Source organism: Perna viridis, chromosome 12, assembly GCF_037379345.1.
Source record: "Perna viridis isolate PV_CMFRI_1.1 ecotype Kerala chromosome 12, ASM3737934v1, whole genome shotgun sequence".
Classification (NCBI taxonomy): Eukaryota; Metazoa; Mollusca; class Bivalvia; order Mytilida; family Mytilidae; genus Perna; species Perna viridis.
In genome coordinates this window covers 32,717,061-32,737,829 of record NC_142456.1, presented here as the reverse complement: position 1 = coordinate 32,737,829, position 20,769 = coordinate 32,717,061, and the positions used below count along the sequence as shown (strand labels likewise).

Here is a 20,769-nt window from a genome sequence, read left to right as displayed (position 1 = left end):
AAAGCAGTTATAAGCATTACTTAAACTTTATCAGGCGAATCAAGGTTCTTAAAAATGTTCAAAGAAACATCTTAAGTTTCCGCGAATAAACCATCTGCAAAAGCTTCATTGTAAAAGGCTATGTCTGCGTAACGTTAAAACTAATATAATTTCATTGGCTGGAAATGTGAAACAAATTAAACAGAGTAAAACTGCATGTGTCCATAGAAACTGTTGCTTTGTTCATCTTTTTATGGCAGGGGCTAAAATTACTCCTAAGTAATCTTAGCTATTCTGAATATTGAATTAGGAGTAGGAGAAAAAAAACTTAGTTATTTTGAATATTGAATTAAGTGGTTATCTTTGAATTCTTCTATACCAGTCTGTGAATGAGGACGTTATAGCGGATATTGAGAAGGTGAATGGACAATTGAGCAGTAAGTAGAAATGTATGGCCCTTTACATGATTTTCACTATTCACTTAATTCTATCCATCTAAAACAACCGATGTTAAGGAGGTAGACCAAGGGTAAGGAACACAACTCTTACAAATCATTGGAACGTTTCTATTCAGCATTTTACATCAATCTCATGTAAACATCAAAGTAACTTGGACAGATTTCATTCTGTTTCAAATGAAAGCTTGATAAGCGTTGGTGAAATTGAATTTCAAGATTTCAAGAGTTATGTCCCTTACCCAAGGTCTACCTCCTTAATTAAGCCCAACTATACCAAGTTCGGGAGTAATATTTCTCTCTGTTTTAAATTACTTATTGTGTATTTTCTTACTTCGTTAAGCCGTGGTTGGATTTCTGTGCAGTAATATTTTTGCCAGTTCAACTCATTGTTTTCTCTCTTTGATTATTCCCTCTGCCAGACTGAGCACTAAGCTCTGGTCTCTTTAAGTGTTAGTGTTTGTAATGATCAGGCAAAATGGAAAAAAATCAGAAACATGCATGTCAAAGCCCCACCGATCTGACAATGTAATATCACTCAAGGATACTTGTTCTCTATTTGAAAATACCACTATTTAATTTCTGCATCATTGGATTTGCTCAGAAATTTTTCAATGGAACGGTAGAAAAATGAGGTAATTCCAGCGGATACTGAGTGTTGGAAACCCCCCCTTTTTGGAGGACGTTTTGTTAATTTCGTGCCTAATTGGGGTATTTAGCAGATATATTCTGGAACCCCCATTCTCTTTCTCAGAATCCCTGGATTAACGCCTGACTAATGTCATTCGTGGGAATGCATTATGACGAATCACAATGACTTTTTCCAACTAACATCCACAACACATATCGATACATTAACTTTCAAATTTGTACAATTATTAAGTGCTTTTCTCGTAAATAGTGTCAAATCGATTAAAACAGGGAAATTTTTGTAAGTGAGAGGAAATAACGGCGCTACATGTAGCTAGTTTCCTTAATTTTATTTCTTAAATCAACATTGACTGATAGTAGCTTTCACCGTAAGTCGCTTTTTTATTAACCTCGCGTTTTTATGCATTGATAAAAAATTATGCTTGAAATTTTTACTACATGTATATTACAGGTATATATATATCTGTTGATATATGGAAGATCGTGATATGTTAAGTGTCATACTTTTTAACGAAAATCGTTTTCACCCTTGTGACGCATCGGTATCCTTTTGTTTCAATCTTCTCTGATCATATGAATCTTAATTGTAGGCCAACCAATCCAAATAAAGACTTTATTTAATTTACGAATTTAGTTAAGAAATGAATTCTTTGGGACATTTGTAACTATGTGTAAATTAAACAAAATCAAGGAAATTCAAAATAATAAATAATTTCCCGAACTAGGTGACTGAACTTCATTATCAATTTATTTTGTCATACGTTTCAGTGAAACAGAAGACAAACAAGTTCAACGAATCAATCACTCATTTTTTGGACGTATACTTCTACCAGAGTTCACAAGAGACTCATCCTGCGTTATGTTCATATTCAATTTTCTGTGGCTTGTTGTCGGATTCACAATTGTAAGTATGTAAACATTATAAAAGGGGTCGAGTAAACTTCCTGTAAAGATTTCCTGCTATCCGACATCAATAATATAATTTTTTTATAACTTCAGGTCCGAAATGAGAGGTATAATACATTATATCAACTAACAAGGCAGAAACCATTTCATTAATAGCGTTTATTTTTATTATTATTTTTTTTTTATTATTATTCCAAATTTTAGCAACAAAACAATCCCTGCCCCTCGAAGGAATAAAGACTAGTCTGTGCTTTATCAAATACAGGAGTATTTATCAAAATAAAACTGAATTTTGCATCTGAGAGAGAGAGAGGGGCATGAAGGTTGCAATTCCTTTCAAGTCAAATTTGTTAAAAAGAGGGGAGTCATAAACTTTTTTACTGAAGATTTTGTTTAGTTTAGACTGATGTTTGGATCACACAGGGTTTAAGCATATTGAAACTGACATTAAAGGTTAATACACATTTCTTGTGTATTCGATGTTCGATTTAGACAGGTTTTACTGTAATTAATGTCCGTGAAGCTGTGATAATTAGTATAATAATTAGACTTTGGAAGGTATTTCATTCTCTGAGCATTTTTTTCTGACATCTTGCAAAATTATAGACCAGTCATGTATATGTTCTATAAACTATTAGTGTTTGAAATAATGTAAAAATAATATATTTCAATTGTTTCAAATATTTTCTTTTCATATAAAAACTGAAATGGTAAATTAAAATGTAAAATATTTTTAAAATGCTTCTTTAAAGGGGGATAATTGGCGAAAAAATTCTTTCATAGGTGTGGTAATTGGTGGGAAATGTATGGTGAATTTTAGTTTTATTTAATATTGGAAGTAAAATAGTTTGGTAACACCCTATTTTCGTTTTGAAATATGAAAGAATGTCAATTAAATGTTCTTTACATATATTTATAAGAAATTTTATCTACCAATTTTTTTAGAAGTTTGCGAAATATAGAAAATTCCCTACAGAATCCATACAAAATGTAGTAAATTTGTGGCTTTAATAAGGCTAGAAAAGATGAGAAAATTTATCACTAGAAATATTAGGATTTCTCTACCTTAAGGGTGTTAAATATATATTATATAGGGCATTGTGTAGAAAAAAATGCTTCAATGGAACGAAACATTTAGCCAAGAAAGAATTTTGTTTACACAGGTTTCACTATTAATCGAAAAACAGGAGCGGCGGTATTTGCTGTTACGAAGTGATAGCTTTTGGTGATCTCTGTAAATATTTTCTATTTTTATAAAGGTTATACAATGGTGCAATTGTTCGATTCACCACATCTGTTACTTATCCTATTGATTACCTCTTAAATGGAGGAAATAAAGAGGTCTTACCGTATTCTACTTCTGTACTTCTGTTTACAGCTATTTATAAATGCTATTTATTATAATAATATCAGTCTCTGTAAGAGACAGGCATTGGTAGTAAATATGGTTAGAAATAACCTACCACTTTAATATAGTAATTTGACTATTTGTGTCAATCAGAGTTAAGGATTAAGTCCCGACTTTTCATATCAATTAAGTAAAGGAGCTATAACTTCATAGCAAATGATCATTTTAGGGGCATATAACTCTTTCAAATACCGGATTTTTCTAATATTCTAATGATTATTTTTAAACATCTCCACTGATGCAGAGAACAAACTCAGACTTTTTAGTGGAGGTATTCAGCAGATCGGTAGGGTCTATTACATGCATGTATCCATTTTGCTTGATTCTTACAGAGATGAAGTCTTGTACTTATACGTAAGCTTTTCTGTGAAAAAAGGCGGAAACAACAAAGTACATCGTACATCTGTACATGTATACATGTATTTATAACACAAACAATCCTATTGCAATTGCAAGTACACGTAGTTGGGTACTGCATGCATGTCACTAAAAGAAACATTTATCTTCGGCACAAATACCATTATTCTATTGAACTTTTCATTTCAAAACAAAGTTAATGAAATTGTATTTAACCTTTGACCATGACATTTTCGAAGGCCTAATATGATAAATTTGTATAACCTTCGAAATATGTTTTAAAGAAGCGGACGCGCACATTGTGTAGGAGCATGCTCGTATTCATGTACAGTTTATAGATTATTGTTTTTATAGGTCTAAATTTTGACCAGGGAAGAGCCTTAAGTTAGTTATTGTTACTCCGAATTATTCTTGATCTTAACTACAAAAGCTATTTTTATGTCAAGTGATCCCTCCTTGCCTGAGTAAGCTAAGTATGTAACCACAACTTAAAGCTTTTTTTTTCAAATTGCAGGTTGTGGGTCATGACCACTATATAACAAGAACTATTGGTGGTAAAAGAAGATTGTGTAAACCATATTATGACTGTCCCCCAGGTGCGTATGATAATTTCAATTGCAGGTACATATCAACTTCCGGTTTTAGATGTAGTTTCTAAATCCCAGCATATCTGTAACTTTATAATGTACTCTTTTTTGTTACTTGTAACAGACATTTTCAATTCACCCAAAATATAGTTATTTAAGGAATTACTATTTTTTACGGGCTATGAAGAAATAATCTCAATCACGAGGTGCACACCAAATAACGTGCGTAGCAGTTTATTTTCAATTGTGCACCACGGGCATTGAGGTGATTTCAGATAGATAAAAAATACAACAGTCATTCCTTATAATTTTATTTTAGTATAAAAACAAATGAGTAAATCATTAAAGAGTAATCAAGGGAACCAAGGTTATAGCGGTAATCAAAAGAATGTAATCCAGGGACAAAGACCAGACATGGAAAACAGACATACATAACAAAAAACATAAAGTAACTAAAATCATACATACAAAGTAACAAAAGTAAATGAGCAACTCATGAATGAGCGAAAAAGGTTGATGACGTCAAAGTCACATTCCAAAATTTGGTCTATAAGATGATGGACACAATTCATCATCCAATCAGAAAGGGTGTTACTTCTGAAATTGAATTATTAGGTATTAACAATGAAGGGATTTCAAACGTCCGTGCGAGATCCGACAGGGTATTCAAGGACGTTAAAAACCCCCTTAGTTAGTTAGGCATTTCAAAAACAAATTATAATTTTCAGGCGCGTAGCTGAGGCCAAATTGAAGAGTAGGCAAAATTACGGCAGCAGGTCCAGGGGGCGAAGCCCACCCCCCTTTCCGAAGCTCCGCGGAGATAACATTTATGCCTCTCCTGGATGTATTTTATTTAAAAAAAAATGGCAAAATTAAATGCAGACAAAAGCTTTTTTGCCTAACGGCAGCTACGCGCCTGATTTTCAAGCCACTTCCTATAGACCACATTGTCTTAACTGCGGAGTAGTCTTTGTGCATGTAAAATACACAGGCACTTGGGACCAGGATTTGAAGAGAAGATAGAGGAAAAACTGGACATAGTATAAACATCATTTAATTGCAAGCGGACATGTCTGAGAACACGCATAATAATTTAACTCAAAGATGGAAACAAAATGATTTAATGATATTTTTGAGATAAAAAAAACCCTGGTCCCAAGTGCCTGTGGTCAAATATATTTTCTTTTTTTTCTTTTTTGATCGACACATAAAAAATTATGCTGACAGAAATTTGGAAAAGTCCAAAAATTGCTTTCATGTAGGTTCCCTCCTTTTTCAGAAATGAGTTTGAAATTGATGACTTTGGCGACATTTTTTAGATACCCCGCAAGTAAGCTGGTAATACATGTAATACCATTACAAATATTAGCTTTCTAAAAATCTATGGAGTGCTTCGCTGTGCCATATATTTAGTTGGTACAATAGTTTTGTGTGCGCAAAGCATGGTATATATGCAATTCATTTCTGATGTGTCTTTTTCTTATTCTCTTCATAGAAATAAAACTTTTTAGGCTGCATATGAAACGTATTTTCTTATAACCCTAGTCCGAAAGCCTGTCTCTTAGGCAACGGTGCGTCTATTTAGAAGTCAGAATTGTCGCTGTTTTCTCTGACATACATTAACAACGGAAAAATGTAAACACCATATGCAGGGCTAGCTGGTATATTACTGCAAAAAAAGAGAAATTAATAATTTTAAAGATCAAAGTCGTTTCGTTTTTCATATATTTTAGTACAGAGATGTCTACAGCCGCCAAATTCGAGGTGAATGTCTCAAAATGACGCAGGGGGAGTTTCTTTAATTTCTAGTTTTGGTGAATAAATAAACGGAAGCCACTTCCAAATTTAGGATTATCAATGCAGTACAAGTATATCGAAATGTGAAATTAAGAATCTAGGCTCTATAACCTTGTCTTTCACGAGATTCTGAAGGAACTTGTCCCTCCAAAAGTGACAAATATGTTGTCAAGGAGAAACTCTAGTATACTGATCGCTTGTGCACGGTGTAGCGATTTTTGTCGTTTGTGTGTGTGTGGTGGTACAATATGTAGAATTGTAGCCTAAAATAAAACAATTGTGAGAATTACCATTCTTGCAGTTAATTGCTTTGGGGATGATTTCTTTTAGAAGGGCTTTCAATTTATCTTGCAACGAGACTGTATATAATATTGAAAAGTCAAAAATGTTAATACAGTTAACATCAGCGAAGGAGCGAGATTGAAATTTTCTAAAAGAACTTTAGAGCTTTTTTGAGAATCCACATATTATGATTAATGCCACTACGCGAGTGTGCATTGTTGCACCATTGACATGATTTAACTAGTAACAATGTACGTGGCCTTTACATACATTTTCTGTCAACGACATCTCTCATCTGATAAGAAAAAAATTCTCAAATGTGCTTTTGTGCTAACTTGTTCCCTATTCTATTTGAATTACATTTCAATATATGTGGAATTATAAGGGAGGTGGCAACAGTTTTTTAGTTGTTGAAAGAAGGGTGAATTTTTTTTTTTGAAAGGGGTGTCAGTTCTGTCTGTACAATGGAAATTTACATTTTTCCATATTTATTATATAGGTTTCCTCCTCCAAAAATTTTCAGCTCAAATTTTTAATTTAGTGAACGGATTGATTTTCGCAGTGTGGCGTTTTGGCGGGAGAAAGTCCGAAAGTGAAAGTAAGAAATAAATCACGGAAACTTGTGATTTATTTCGATTCTAATACACATGTAGGACAATAGCAGTCCATTGTTTACATTTTCGTGACCTATTACGGTCACCTTCGACGAGCCATATTTGTCCATATTTGGTTGTACACTTTATGCTTGGTTTCATACATGATGGAGCACGTGGCACGAATGCTACCGAGTGTGTGTGTAAGTAATGTTTACGGAATATAACTTTTCTAAAACATAACATATAATATCATTATTAAATATCAAATATGAATTTGATGTTCATTCACGCTACTGAAATAAATGACAGCAGTAGACATCGGAATGTCACATGATTTAAATTGACAGCAATTTACAAACACACAAGCCACGCCCAATAAGTCGCGATTCATATGGCAATCGAAAAATCGATCACAGTTGTGGTCTCAAAGCCTGTTTAGGACGTCATATTAGATGTTTGTTTTGTTTGCTTGTTTGGGGTTTAACGTCCGACCAGCAATATTTTAGCTATATTCAGACGATGAACATGAAATTGATGATAAAATGAACATGAAATAATGATGAAATGAAAAAGGGATGAGACATAAGGACAATGGGGTCGATTGATTGCCACTGGAAATAGGGAGAGGTGGGTAGGGTCGGGCAATTTAGTCTCCTGTGGCGGAGCCCTATGGTTCCTACTCTGGGAGTATACCACAGTAGGGTTCTTTAACGTGCGAGGAACGTGGCATCTTTCCCAACACGGTGCACCACTATGGTTTGCGGTCAGGTTTTCCGTATTATAGCCTGACAACCCCAGCATGTAACACGCCAGGGGTACCCCATTCCACCACCTAGGGCACACATCCCAGTTGCTCTGTGGGCAAAGCGCCTTAGCCCCTGGCTAGGGTTCTGAGCACTATTTAGTCGCCTTTTACGACCAGCTTAGCGCTGCTGCAGGCCTATTCTTTGAACTCCCGGACCTACACGGGATTGTCATATTAGAATTACCGAATTTATTTCACAGGGTGAATTATCGAATTGTTTACTGTGGGACCATGTGATAAATCCTGCCTATCTGAATAATAATTGTATATATGAGAATGTCTTCAATTGAAAGCTCGGACAATATACTTCGTTAACTTCCTTGTTTGTTCAGACATGAAACTGCTCTGTCCATTTGAATTTAAAACTTTAACTTTAAAATGTTATTTCGATTGTTGTTTAATAATCAAATGGTTACATCACTCAGTGGCGGATTCAGAGGAGGAGGAGTAATCAAGGAAACCAAGGTTATAGCGGTAATCAAAAGAATGTAATCCAGGGACAAAGACCAGACATGGTAAACAGACATGCTCAACAAAGAACATAGAGTAACTAAAATCATACATACAAAGTAACAAAAGCAAATGAGCAACTCGGACTCCACTAAAAACTGGGAGCATGGATAGTGCAGGGGGTAGGTACCCCCTTTTTATTGAACAAATCGTCATTTCTATATGTAAAATTGACCCCAAAAATTTCAAATAATTTCCTGGCAGCCCCTCCTTTTTAAAGTGTCTGGATCCGCCCCTGCGCAGCACCTCTGATAAAATTTTCTGCTCAAGTTTATATACTAATTTATTAGATAAAGAGTAATGAAGCTACTAGTCTAAGTATTAAATTTTAAATGATTCAATTCTAAACAAAAGTCATATTGTTAGTGTACTTGAACAAGGAAATTGTTCTCTTTTGGAAACATAAATGTAAACATGTTCAAAGTTTACACGTACAGTTAAACGGAAGTAATCACAATATTTTAAATAAGTAACCAATCACCAAAAAGCATAACTCCAAATATATGTATATTTGTACCAAGGGAAATAATTCAAGTGCGACGATGAGTTATAAGGAAGAAAATAATTTCAACACTGTTCAATGGTCTTATTTCTAGATGGAAGTTACTATTTCCGGAAGATGGAATAATACGAGTTGCTCATTTACTTGTGATGCTTTGTACATATTATTTCGGTTATTTAATGTTCTTTGTTGTGTATGTCTGTTTTCCATGTCTGATCTTTGTCCCTGGATTATATTCTTTTGATTTCCGCAAGCAACTTGGTTCCCTTGATTACTCTTTATCACAACAATAATTTGTGTGAATTGGTAGAGGAAAAAATGTATATCCATACTTTTGTTTATTTCTACAGAACACGAAATACTGCCCTGCTTTGATGAGTACACGGACGATATTTGCAAACCTTGCATCGATGGGTATGTACAACCCGATTACTTGTCTTCGGAAGAGGATCCTGCACTGACGAAATGCTTTAAGAACAAAAACGAAGACAAATGTAGAGAAACTGGTAAAATTAAGAATCAGGCAAAGGGTGAAATATGGTATGAAAAAAACCACCATTTTGAAAGTGTAATTTGACTATTGGCACCCCCAGAATCAAGGAAACAAGAGAAGATTTTTCATATCATGTCGGTTAATTGGGTTATAATTTTATTTAAATGCATTGAAAAAGAAAATTTCAAGGGCAGATAGAGAAATTATCCTTAAGTAAAAGTATGTTGTCACATAGGTAGGGTTTAGACATGCATGTTTCCCATTTTCCCATATTGCCGAATACTTACACTTAATGGCCGTTCATGTCTTTGACGTGATAACATACGCGTACATATTTTAAACGCGAATTTTATCAAGATATGCGCGTATATTTGTACTATATACGCGTTTGTTGTTATAATTTGCGCGTATATATATACGCATATAAAAAATAACAAATACGTGTATATACACGCGTATATTTTAACGCATATTTTGATAATATACGCTAATATCTTGATATTATACGCGTATGTTAGCCCGCCAATGACATGAACGGCCATTCATACAGAAGGCACCGGACTTAATTTACAATCATAGATAAAATACAAGTTGAATGTCATAAGAAGGGTATTTAAGATCTTGCAACAATGTAGACAGCATTACTAAATTTTTCAGACATAGTACCGAGTAAAACAATCATCTCTGAAGGCTGCCCTTACTGCAAGTGTAACACCAGTAAATGTCATTACGGAGATCCATGTAACTGCAATACAAAGTCAGAAGGGTGTGCAGTGGGAAGGACACTTCATAGTAATGGAAGTAGGTAGTGTTACACTTTTATAAAAAATCGGCAAACCTCGGGTTATTCCGCTACTATCACCAATCGGCAAACATCGAGTGAGTCCGTTTCTATACCGCAATGAACTCGACCGAAGTAATTGGTGCGTTGTACCGCGTGATTTGTTTAGATCGATATATCTGTTAGACTAGTGTATTTAGGACTGTTTTCCTCTTTAAATTGAAAGTAATGGTGTAGATTTTATTAGCAGAGACAATATATGGGAAATCAAGAAAACTGTGATTCGAACGGTATTCAAAAATAATGTAATCCAGGAATAACAAGGCAGATAAACACACATAACATAGAACATGAAATGACAAAAAAATAACATGAACAAAGATGCAAAGTAAAATTAATGAGCAATCCGAATTCCACTAAATATTTGAAATAGACAATAGGTTGTTTTCAGGACAATCGATATTTATAATAAAAAAATAATGATGCAATAGACATTATAGATACACTATTTACCTTCAAGATACCTATCTTTCAAGGTTACAGTTCTTCCCCTGTATATATATTCTATAATATTTGTTTATATCATTATGTTTATTGTTTAATGATTCCCTCCGAAAAGTTGCTTATCCGTCTGTCCTACTCCCGACGGTGTCCAGAGAACAGATAGATGATTTTTTTCTACACTTTGCACAGTTTTTAGGTACCATAACATACAGGTTCAATTCAATTTTCTGCAAAATCCAAAATATGATTTTTGAGGCCATTTTGAACGGTTTGCCATCCCCCTTTTTAACCATTACGTTGCGGGGTACATTTATCACTTACTGTTTCTTTAATGCCCTTTTTTTTCAGCTTGTGTATCATGTCCTTCAGGAACTTGGAAAAATACAACTGGTTGTGGACACTGTTTTCATGTGTGAGTTACATTAAATAAGATTTAAAGAGGTAGACAAAAGGTAAGGGACACAACTCTTACACATCATTGGTACGTTTGTATTCAGGCTCTTTATATCAATCTCATGTAAGCATTAAAATAACTTCCGATTTCATTCTGACCTTAGGTCTACCTTCTTAAAACCTTTTTCTTTGTCATTCTCTGTAGGAATCAGACTGTGGGTAAAACATGGTATGAAACAGAACTAACCAATATGACCATTTGTACCATTAAAATTGGGTAACAGAGACATTTTCTATATTATTTTGGTAAAGTGAGTAACAATTTCGCTGTAAAGTACGCAAATAAATATTTGACAATGCAAATTATTCTATCAAAAACCTTTCTAGCCTGTTACTGAAAAACTTTTAAACATCTCCACTGATGCAGACATCAAGATGTTTAAATTAAATTTCCTTGAGTGATATTGTGTTGTCATATCAGTGAATTTTTACATGAATGTTTCAGATTATTGCCTTTTTCCTTAATTCTTCTGTATGTTTTAGAGACCCGGTAATTACCAAATACATACCCACAACTAAATCACTAGAAACTACCAGCGATGCCACAAATACTGTATATTCTGGTAAGTACAACTTACACAAACACTGTATACAAAGGAAAGTACGACTTACTCAAAAACTGTATAAAAATAAGCACAACTTGCACAAATACTGTATAAAGGTAAGTACAACTTCAGAATTGTCAACCTTCCTTTCACCAGTGGCAACATTCCGTCAGCACCTGCGTATGGAGTGTTCATATTACAATTCATACGTTATGCCAGCGCTTGCCGAAACTATGCAGACTTTTTGTATCGCGCCAGACTTCTAACAAATAGGCAAATATTGTAAACAATAAGAATTGAAAATTAAAGTTGAAAAATATGGTTTAATTGTTTATATATTACAGATAGAACATCAAGCGCTTTCCAACACAAACATGTAAGACAACAATCAGGCAGTGCGATGATTGCCATGTAAGTTGATTATCAATGTAATGTCTGTCACCGGGAGGATGATTAAGGATTTAATGGGACATGCACATAAAGAATTGACGAGCGGACCAAGGCCCTATGGGCAGATCCAGAATTTCATGTGGGGACGCAAAAAGATCTCATGATTTCATTTGAAGAAATGGTTTGTCAATTTAGGGAGACAAGATGTTTCCCTTGCCCGCTCGCTACGAACCTGCACTTAAGCTCAACATATTTTAATATGGAAAGGGGATAATTTTTAGTGGAGAAATCATAATTTTATTAATCACCAATAATTATTTGTGGTGTATAAAACATTGACGGGTCTTAATGGTGGTTTTGGGGGGTCTGCGTCTCGGGATTCTGCTTGAGAGTTTCGTTAATTTAGAGTGTATTTTGTGGTAAAAAAATAACGTTATGCCTAGTAAGGATTACCTCTTTTTCTAGAACCCTCACTTATTTTGAAGCGTGGATTCGCACCTATTGAGAATATGTTTGAATAATATACTTTTTTAAATTTTTTTAATAATTTTTATGGGTAAGATTTGTGAAAGTAAAGATTTCATGCGAAATGTTTTAACCATTTTAGCATCCACCACATTGCGCTTAACCTTAGTTGAATATCGCTTAATATCATAAACGATATAGAACAGTAGCTCTTCTGAAACATGGTCGCGAAAAGAAGAGCTTCAGAAAGTAGTGGTAAAAAAATCAACTACATGTAGTTGATCTATAATTTTACAATCGGATCGGTAAATATTCGGACTCTTCGGCCTAGCACATACATATACATGTAAAGAGAAATGCTGAGTAGTTCCGATTGAACCAGCAGCGGATATTTTTATTTTGAAGAGAAAGGGAGACAATTTGATCTTATCAAACCAGCTGATTGTTGTTTTTGTATAAAATTCCAGGATTATTCTCTTAGTAATCTTGATAGTCGCTTTTATTGGAGTACTTCTTCTTTATTTCTGGAAACGACGAAACAAGAGATTGTCATGTAAGTATCGAATAACAAACAAAAAAAAATTTGGACATTTTTTTTAAGCTTACCTGGCCAAAGGCCATGAGAGCTATTGCCATCACTTGGTATCCGTCATCATCGTCGTTGTGTTGTCGTTATCATTTTCTTAACCATATACCTCTCTGGAACTACCCCATACTAATTCAATGAAATTTGGCATGATTCTTCTTTGGGGTGCTCTGCAAAAATTCTCCCTTAATTCGATTTTAATCCTTTGAAAAAAAGCCTGACCGCCGTTACCTAAAAATAGAACATAGAGACCAGCCAGCAGTTCATATATCTCCAGAACTGTTAGGTTTACCCAAATTTTGACGAGGTCAAAGTGTTCAGCATGATGATGAGATCTATTTGTGGACAAATTTTGTGAATGCTATTTTTGAAATTTTTACTTTCAAAATCTCCTCAGAAACTTTGAAAAGAATTCAGTGAAGTTAATAAGATTGTTCCTTGGCATATCCTACACAAAATTCCTATTGAGATTTTTATCCATGACATAACACAAAATTGAATGTAGCTTAGCAAGCCATCTGAGTTATCCACTCTCTTTAGAGCCTCTAGTTTCACTTTCATATGAGAATAAAACGGATACAAATTTAGAAATGCATTAACAGACATAGCACTCCTGGTTCTTACCATAACAGTAAGTAACAAGAGGCCCCAGGAGCCTGAATCACTCATTGGTTAAATGTGTGTTTTTCAAGGGCAATAACTCTAACAAGGAGTTGTCAGACATTTCTGACTCCATGAATACTTTGGTAGGACTTATCATAGGGATCTTTTCATCAACTGAATTTTACATTCTATCCATCGTAGTTTTCAACATATTGGCTGAAAACTGCTAAAACATATGTTTATTTTATCTTTCAAGGCCAATAAGTCTTATATGGACTCGTCTGACAAGTTTGATCCTTGGAGACGTTTGTTGGCTTTATGATAAAATCGTTTTAGCAATGAAAGTCTTATTCTATCTATCAGAATTTTCAAGATATCAACTGATAACTGTAAAAAAAAAAACCTGTCAGTTTTTCTCCTCTCAAGGGCAATAACTCTTACATGGAGTCGTCTGACAACTTTGATCCCTAGAGACTTTTGTAGGCCTTTTAATAAGGATTATTTCAGCAATTGAAAGATATTAGCTAAACCTAAAAGTTTTGGAGATATATGCACAAAACTACTGTCCGACCCCCATGTTCTATTTTCAGGAACGATGGCCAATCAAAATCCGAACAATCATTTTGTGCAGGATACCCTAAAACAAGAATACCAACTTTCTTGAATTCGGTATAGTAGTTTCTGAGGCCAAGATTTTTGAAAGTAAAAAAACCAAAAAGGGCAAAAACTCCAACATGGGTCAACGGATTTTTACCAAAATTTGACCACAGACAGATCTCATCATGCTGAATACATTTACTTATATCAGAATTTGGCTAAAGCTAATGGTTTTGGAAACATATGCAAAAATCTGCTGGTCAAATTTTTGTGTTAGTCTGTTTTGCCATGTTTGAGTTATTGCCTTTTTCAACGTTTTTTTGTAGTTTTTAATGTTATTTCTTTCAAAAATCTTCTTCTCTGACACTACTTGACCAATTGAAACCAAATTTGGTATGAATGTTCCTTGGGGTATCCTTCATTGAACTAAGGTGGGGATTTTTTATTTGTTGAAAAACATGGCCGCTGTTACTAAAAATAGAACATAGGGGTCAGACAGTAGTTTTTCGCATATATCTCCAAAACCGTTATTCTTTCAATTGCTGAAATGATTATTATCATATGGCCCACAAAAGACTTCAGGGATCAAAGTTTCTGACGACTCCATGTAAGAGTTTTTGCCCTTAAAAGGTGAAAAATGACGTTTTTTTTACCGTTTTCAGCCAATATCTTGAAAACTATGATACATAGATTGAAATTTTCAGTTGCTGAAATGATCCTTATGATAAGGCCTACTAAGTTTGTGGCGATCAAAGTTTTGGGACGAATTCTTGTAAAATTTATTGCTCTTGAAAGGCAAACATTTATGTCTTTTTGAAAGGAAAAAATGACAAGGCGGACGATTCAAGCTCATGGGAGCCTCTTGTTCTATGTTGGTAGTAATTTGTTTATTTTACATATTCATGCAATTGATAGCCAGGAATTCTGGAATCCTCTTTTTTTACACTGCTGCATCCGCCCTTGCAGATATAGATCTAGACCAAGACTTCCGTATTTGCACCACGTGATTTGCAGTGGATCACTTCCTCCCGGACTGAAATTAAACCCAAACCCTCGGTTATCGTATGGATTGCCGTTATGAAGACTTTATCCTCTGTAAATGACATGACTTTTTTTTATTAATTTTTCTATCAATATTTCAGTGAGTGAAAATGACGATGAATCTATTGGAACGCCTTTAAACACCGGAAAACAATACAAAATGACGAACAACACAATTACAAGGAACACAGCAAACATTATTGATCCTAGACATACAGATTGCAGACAAAATCAGGTTCAGGATCATCACACAACGGGAAAACAGAACAATGATTATGGCATCTTTAAGTGTAATTTAGTAAACAACACTGAAAGAGCAAAGACATTACCAGAACTTATAACAGAAATTTGTGATGAAAGACACTGTAATGAATCAAAATCGCTACCTCTACAGGTGAATTCCGCATGTAAACAAACAATTGAATTGATAAGTTCTAAGTCGATGCCATTGTCATGCTCTTGTAAGCATACACATGAAAATGATAATCACAGTAGAGAAACCTCTTTTAAAAATATGAATAAGACGACTTTGAACTATGAAAATATGAACCATGTGCCAGTTTGTGAAGACGGCAAAGTCTCATGTGTAAGTTTAGATTTGAATGACAGCAACACAAAATCTATAAGCATCCACGATGACACGATAATACATGCCTACAAAAAGCCCGACGGAAGCATTGAACAAGTGTCAGACTGTCTGTCAATGCCTGTGCGACAGGTCTCAGAAACGGATGACCCCGTTTGTCAGTCTAGGAAAAATTTGAAACCAGACATATTTAATAGTATTGGTAAGATTTAATTTTTTATAATATCAGGCACTGTTTTGGTCTTCACTATTTTGCAAAATTATTTTATCATGACAGTAACCTTCGTTCTGGCGTCATTTCCGCTAAAGCTTTCTACGTGACTTCTGTTTTGGTCTTTTTTTTTCTCCGCTTAATTTCTTTTGATATTCATATATTAGTATTTTCAAAACTGTAGTTCGAATTTAAGTAAATAGGATTGAAAAATTCAACCGTTGAGTGATTAGTAAACACTGGAAAATGTCAAGGACGAAGACAAAATTAAAATCTATGTTTTTCATTTTATCATGATGTAAAGTACCTTCCGACTTAAGCTATCATACGGGTCGCATTTTGTATATGTATAGATTTCCGGAACTTTGTTGTCTACTGTTGGTAGTAAAGCATGCGATATTTAGTCTAATCTGGTTACAAAGTCCACGAATTCCGGCTAAGGCACAGGTCATGAATGATTCTTAATATTTTGTACTTTTTTTATGTATTTAATCAAGTGTAACAATTGAAGTAAGTAGGTCGTGTTCGTTCTGTTTTCGCGGTCATTAGCTTTTCTAGTGGACGCTGGATGAACATTCTGTACTACTGTTTTTACCTTAGATTACTTTTTTTTCTTGGTTACTCAGACGTTCAGACGTTATTGGGGTTTATAGTTGAACAACGATTGAATCCGATACAGCAACAGACAACAATCATTTGTCGTTTATTATCAACTTCGACGTTAGCTTAGGCGACAGTAGATAACGGACAAGAATATTACTGTTCTTTTTTTAAAAACTATTTAAAGAGTAGTCAAGGGAACCAAGGTTATAGCGGTAATCAAAATAATGCAATCCAGGGACAAAGACCAGACATGGAAAACAGACATACACATCAAAGAACATGAAGTAACTAAAATCATACATACAAAGTAACAAAAGCAAATGAGCAACTCGGACTCCACTAAAAACTGAGAGCATGGACCAGGTGCACCGGTAGGGTAAAATGCATTTAAAGCGTAATGATGTATATATAACAACAAAACAAACGTTGTGTGCCGCTATTTATTAACGTCACCGCGGCAAGAAGCAGGAGTTGAGTCCATCCCAATTTTTTTACTATACTTGCATTGTATTTGCAGGATCTCCATCAAGCGGGTATGATTCTGGAGGTATGTAATCTTACACAGTACTAGGTACTTGTCATACATGTGACTGGTAGCGTAATTGTAAAAGTAATCAAGGGAACCAAGGGAACAAAGACCAGACATGGAAAACAGACATACACAACAAAGAACATAAAGTAACTAAAATATAAAGTAAAAAAGCAAATGAGCAACTCGGACTCCACTAAAAGCTTGCCTGACCGAGGCGACTAGGCGGATATAATTGCCGTAAAGGAATAAGTTTGTATCTCAGAAATATTACACCCCATTACTTCCACTGTGATTTTGAACATGTTTTGCATCGCTAATTTACAGTAAAACTTCAATATAAATATTGTAATTGCACTCGTACACAATGTAATCATATCACAGTAATTTATTTTCCCGACATGATAATAAGAAAAAAGCCTTCTCAAGTACTCCCGTGGAATCTTGCAAGGCTTATGTAGGGTTATTATTGTCCTATTTTAGTGAATTTTAAATGGTCGTCGTTGTAGATGATGTTTAAGGAGCAGTCTGTATAAAAATCAGACAATAGGCTATTCATGGATATGAAAAACAACCTAAATTCCTCTGCTTTTCCAGAAACGTAAGCGTCCTCTGCTTTTCTAGAAACACCCGCCGAGTTGCTCATTAATGGACAAGTCCGGGGTTGTCGGAAGAGGAAAGGAAAACTTTGACACGTTGAACAAATCAGTTTTCATAGAGCAGATCGATGCCCCGTAACGATCCACCAGTTCATGATGACGACCATAAAACTTCTGTAGTGATGACTTCAATCTTGTAGGCAACATAACCCTGTTCCAGAAGCCTATTTGTTAGAATAGTTGTCTTTTCATATCATATGACGTAACTAACTATATATTATAACTATTGCATGCTTGTTCTACTCCTAATAATATTTAATGTCGTAGATAATAATAGAACTCCCTAAAACGTTTTAATTTCTTATCGATTGAATTGTCAATTTAAAAGATTTTCCCAGCATAACACCCATGTCTATCGACGAAGGCGTTCAAATGCCACAGTCATATGCTCATTTAGTATCAGGTAAGTGTATTAGTGTAAATCCGTGTGTACGTAATAAGGATTTTAACTCCGAGTTCTTGTTGCTTTTACCGGGCGACACTCGATTACTTGTTGATGCTAGCGAGTCAATGTCGATAACTCGGTCGTTGTCAAAAAGACGGCTATATTCATGATGACGTGCGTGTACGTAGGGAAAATTAATTTCAAATAGCTTTCTATTCGCAGTTTAAGATAATACACAACACCCAAGGGAAATAAATCATCAAAACATTTTACGTTGTGACATTCTGATATCAAACTCAAAGCATCTTAGTGATCAAAAGTTTAACCAACCACCAAGTCCGGGGCAGACTTGTTTAAGTTTAACATAATATTGTTTTGCACTTCTCCCGATGATAAATGGGAAATTTTGGTATTTCGATGCTCGATACTACTAATTGATTATCGAATACTCGAGAACACGTAGACATCTCTAAAGTATTTTGTTAATAGAATTTAACTATTCTGTTATAAACTTGCGAAGTTGCCGTGATCGTTATTTAATGAGGCATAATGATTCGAGTTTTATCTTTTCATATGATTTATTTTAATTGTAGCTTCAGATAGAACTGAGAAAACTGATGAGTCTATTACAAGTTATCTGGAGAACTATAATTATAGCTTAGTGGGATTAAAACATCCCGCACAATGCAGTAGAAATACTTCATGATATGAACAGCGGTGTAACAACCGCAATGAATGTATTTTGAAAACGTTTTACTTCTTGTGCTGTAGCTGCTTCCGGTGTCCCCAGAGTCACTACGCTCAAAATCCTACTGTAGGAAGTGACGTATGTAGTTAGGAAACGATTGTTTGAATTGTTAAGTGTCAGTTCCTGTAAGAATCAGGCAGTAGGTGAAACATGGTATGAAAAAAAAAACATCTAACTGTTAGTGTAATTTGACTATTTGCACCATCAGAATCAAGGAAAACAGACAAGATTTTCCATTTATGTTAGACCATTGAGATACAATTTCATTGAACTGCACTAAAATAAACATTTCTTAGTCATACTTGTATTCATCCATGCCATTAGCTTCGAAAAGTTTCTGCTAGTATATCAAGATTAAATTAATAATAACTGGACCGACTGTTTTGTACTTTCAAAATCCAAATTATCTTCTGTGATGGAAGAAATTAGCTTCAAAGAACTGCTTCCACTAACGTCCGCGGTTGCATTGTCATGCTTAATGTAAATTAAATGTACATATTGTATTCGTATTAAAATCTCATTTATCCTTTCAATAATAGGACGCATACTTCTAAATAGGAAGTTTCAAGGACTAGACTTTTTATGAACATCTCGGTGGGTGTTTCTAGAAAAGCAGAGGACGGTTACCCTATCGGTGCACCAGGTCCACGTTATCAGTTTTAGTGGAGTCCGAGTTGCTCATTACTTTTGTTTCTTTGTATGTATTATTTTGATTGCTTCATGTTCTTTGTTGTTATTGTCTGTTTTCCGTGTCTGGGCTTTCTCCCTGGATTACATTCTCTTGATTTCCGCTAGAATTTTGGTTCCCTTGATTACTCTTCAACACGTTCATCTTTTTTTTTGATATTATCCACAATCTTACAATCAAGTTGTGAAAGTAAATTTGGAACAAAATATGCATAGATTAAGTATCAAAACTCGTCTGAAGTTGGTACCGAAGTTAACGTTTTGAGTTAATCCATATAGATCTGTTATGTTATTTTGGCTTTATAACTGGTACATGCTATCGGATTCGGGAAACGTGAAATGATCATACTTTTTATATCTCACTAGAGGATGCCCACGGAATTGCGGTCGATTGAACAAAGTGTTGACAGAGTACTAATTTGACGAATCCAAACAAAATGAGTAATCGTTGTAAAAGATCTACGATCAGGTTGACTCAGCGCGCAAAAATATGTACTTTCCTATCGCATGTAAGAAATTCTTTATTCACATTACATGTTTTTTAAACTATTTCTTACCAAATTATTTTTCTCCAAAGTCAGGATCGAAATAATTTAACAACCAAAGAAAAAAACGAAGTCCCCCCCCAGAAGTTAAATAGTGCGTCCCTAAGCGAAGTTTCAGATTTGACCCAGGGGTATAGGAGGAGCTGATGTTTTACGACGACAATGACGACACAACGCAAAGAGAAGACTTTAGAAGTTGATATGACCCGTTTAGGAAAAAAAATCTATTAAAATATACTTGTAACTGCTCCAGACATGCGTTGCGTTAATGACGTATTTTAGCAGCGATCGATTAATTCAAGATTAGCAGTCTTTACTTGTATCCCTGGTGCTATTAGCTGGTGATCATGAAGATTCGCCCAAGTTTTCACTCCGACTCGAAAAATATTTTATCTAGCTCAAAACCGAACTTTTGTGCTTAAAAGAGCTCTGTGCAAAGTTTTTTTTTATCAAATGGAAAACGCCAGGAGACGAATGGACAGACAGACGGACACTCACATGAATTTTTATGCATAATAAAAAG

At 34.7% G+C, this 20,769-nt stretch overlaps 1 protein-coding gene across 4 annotated transcripts; it reads left to right on the top strand.

Annotated features, from left to right (window-relative positions):
• Positions 1-270: 270 nt before the first annotated feature.
• Positions 271-19,517, top strand: LOC148602093 (uncharacterized). Of its 4 annotated transcripts, none has more exons than XM_088555637.1 (14): positions 271-416; positions 1,854-1,989; positions 4,271-4,352; positions 5,623-5,673; positions 9,186-9,341; positions 9,986-10,129; positions 10,962-11,025; positions 11,550-11,629; positions 11,956-12,022; positions 12,934-13,019; positions 15,395-16,081; positions 17,211-17,240; positions 18,210-18,284; positions 18,860-19,517. In XM_088555637.1, the coding sequence occupies exons 2-14, from the start codon at positions 1,945-1,947 to the stop codon at positions 18,970-18,972; spliced, it is 1,680 nt and encodes a 559-aa protein (XP_088411763.1). In that variant the 5' UTR covers positions 271-416; positions 1,854-1,944; the 3' UTR covers positions 18,973-19,517. The 4 variants fall into 4 exon arrangements, with proteins under 4 accessions (XP_088411763.1, XP_088411762.1, XP_088411764.1 ...); XM_088555636.1 differs by lacking the exon at positions 271-416 and adding an exon at positions 1,351-1,453; XM_088555638.1 differs by lacking the exons at positions 271-416; positions 5,623-5,673 and adding an exon at positions 1,351-1,453.
• Positions 19,518-20,769: the final 1,252 nt, after the last annotated feature.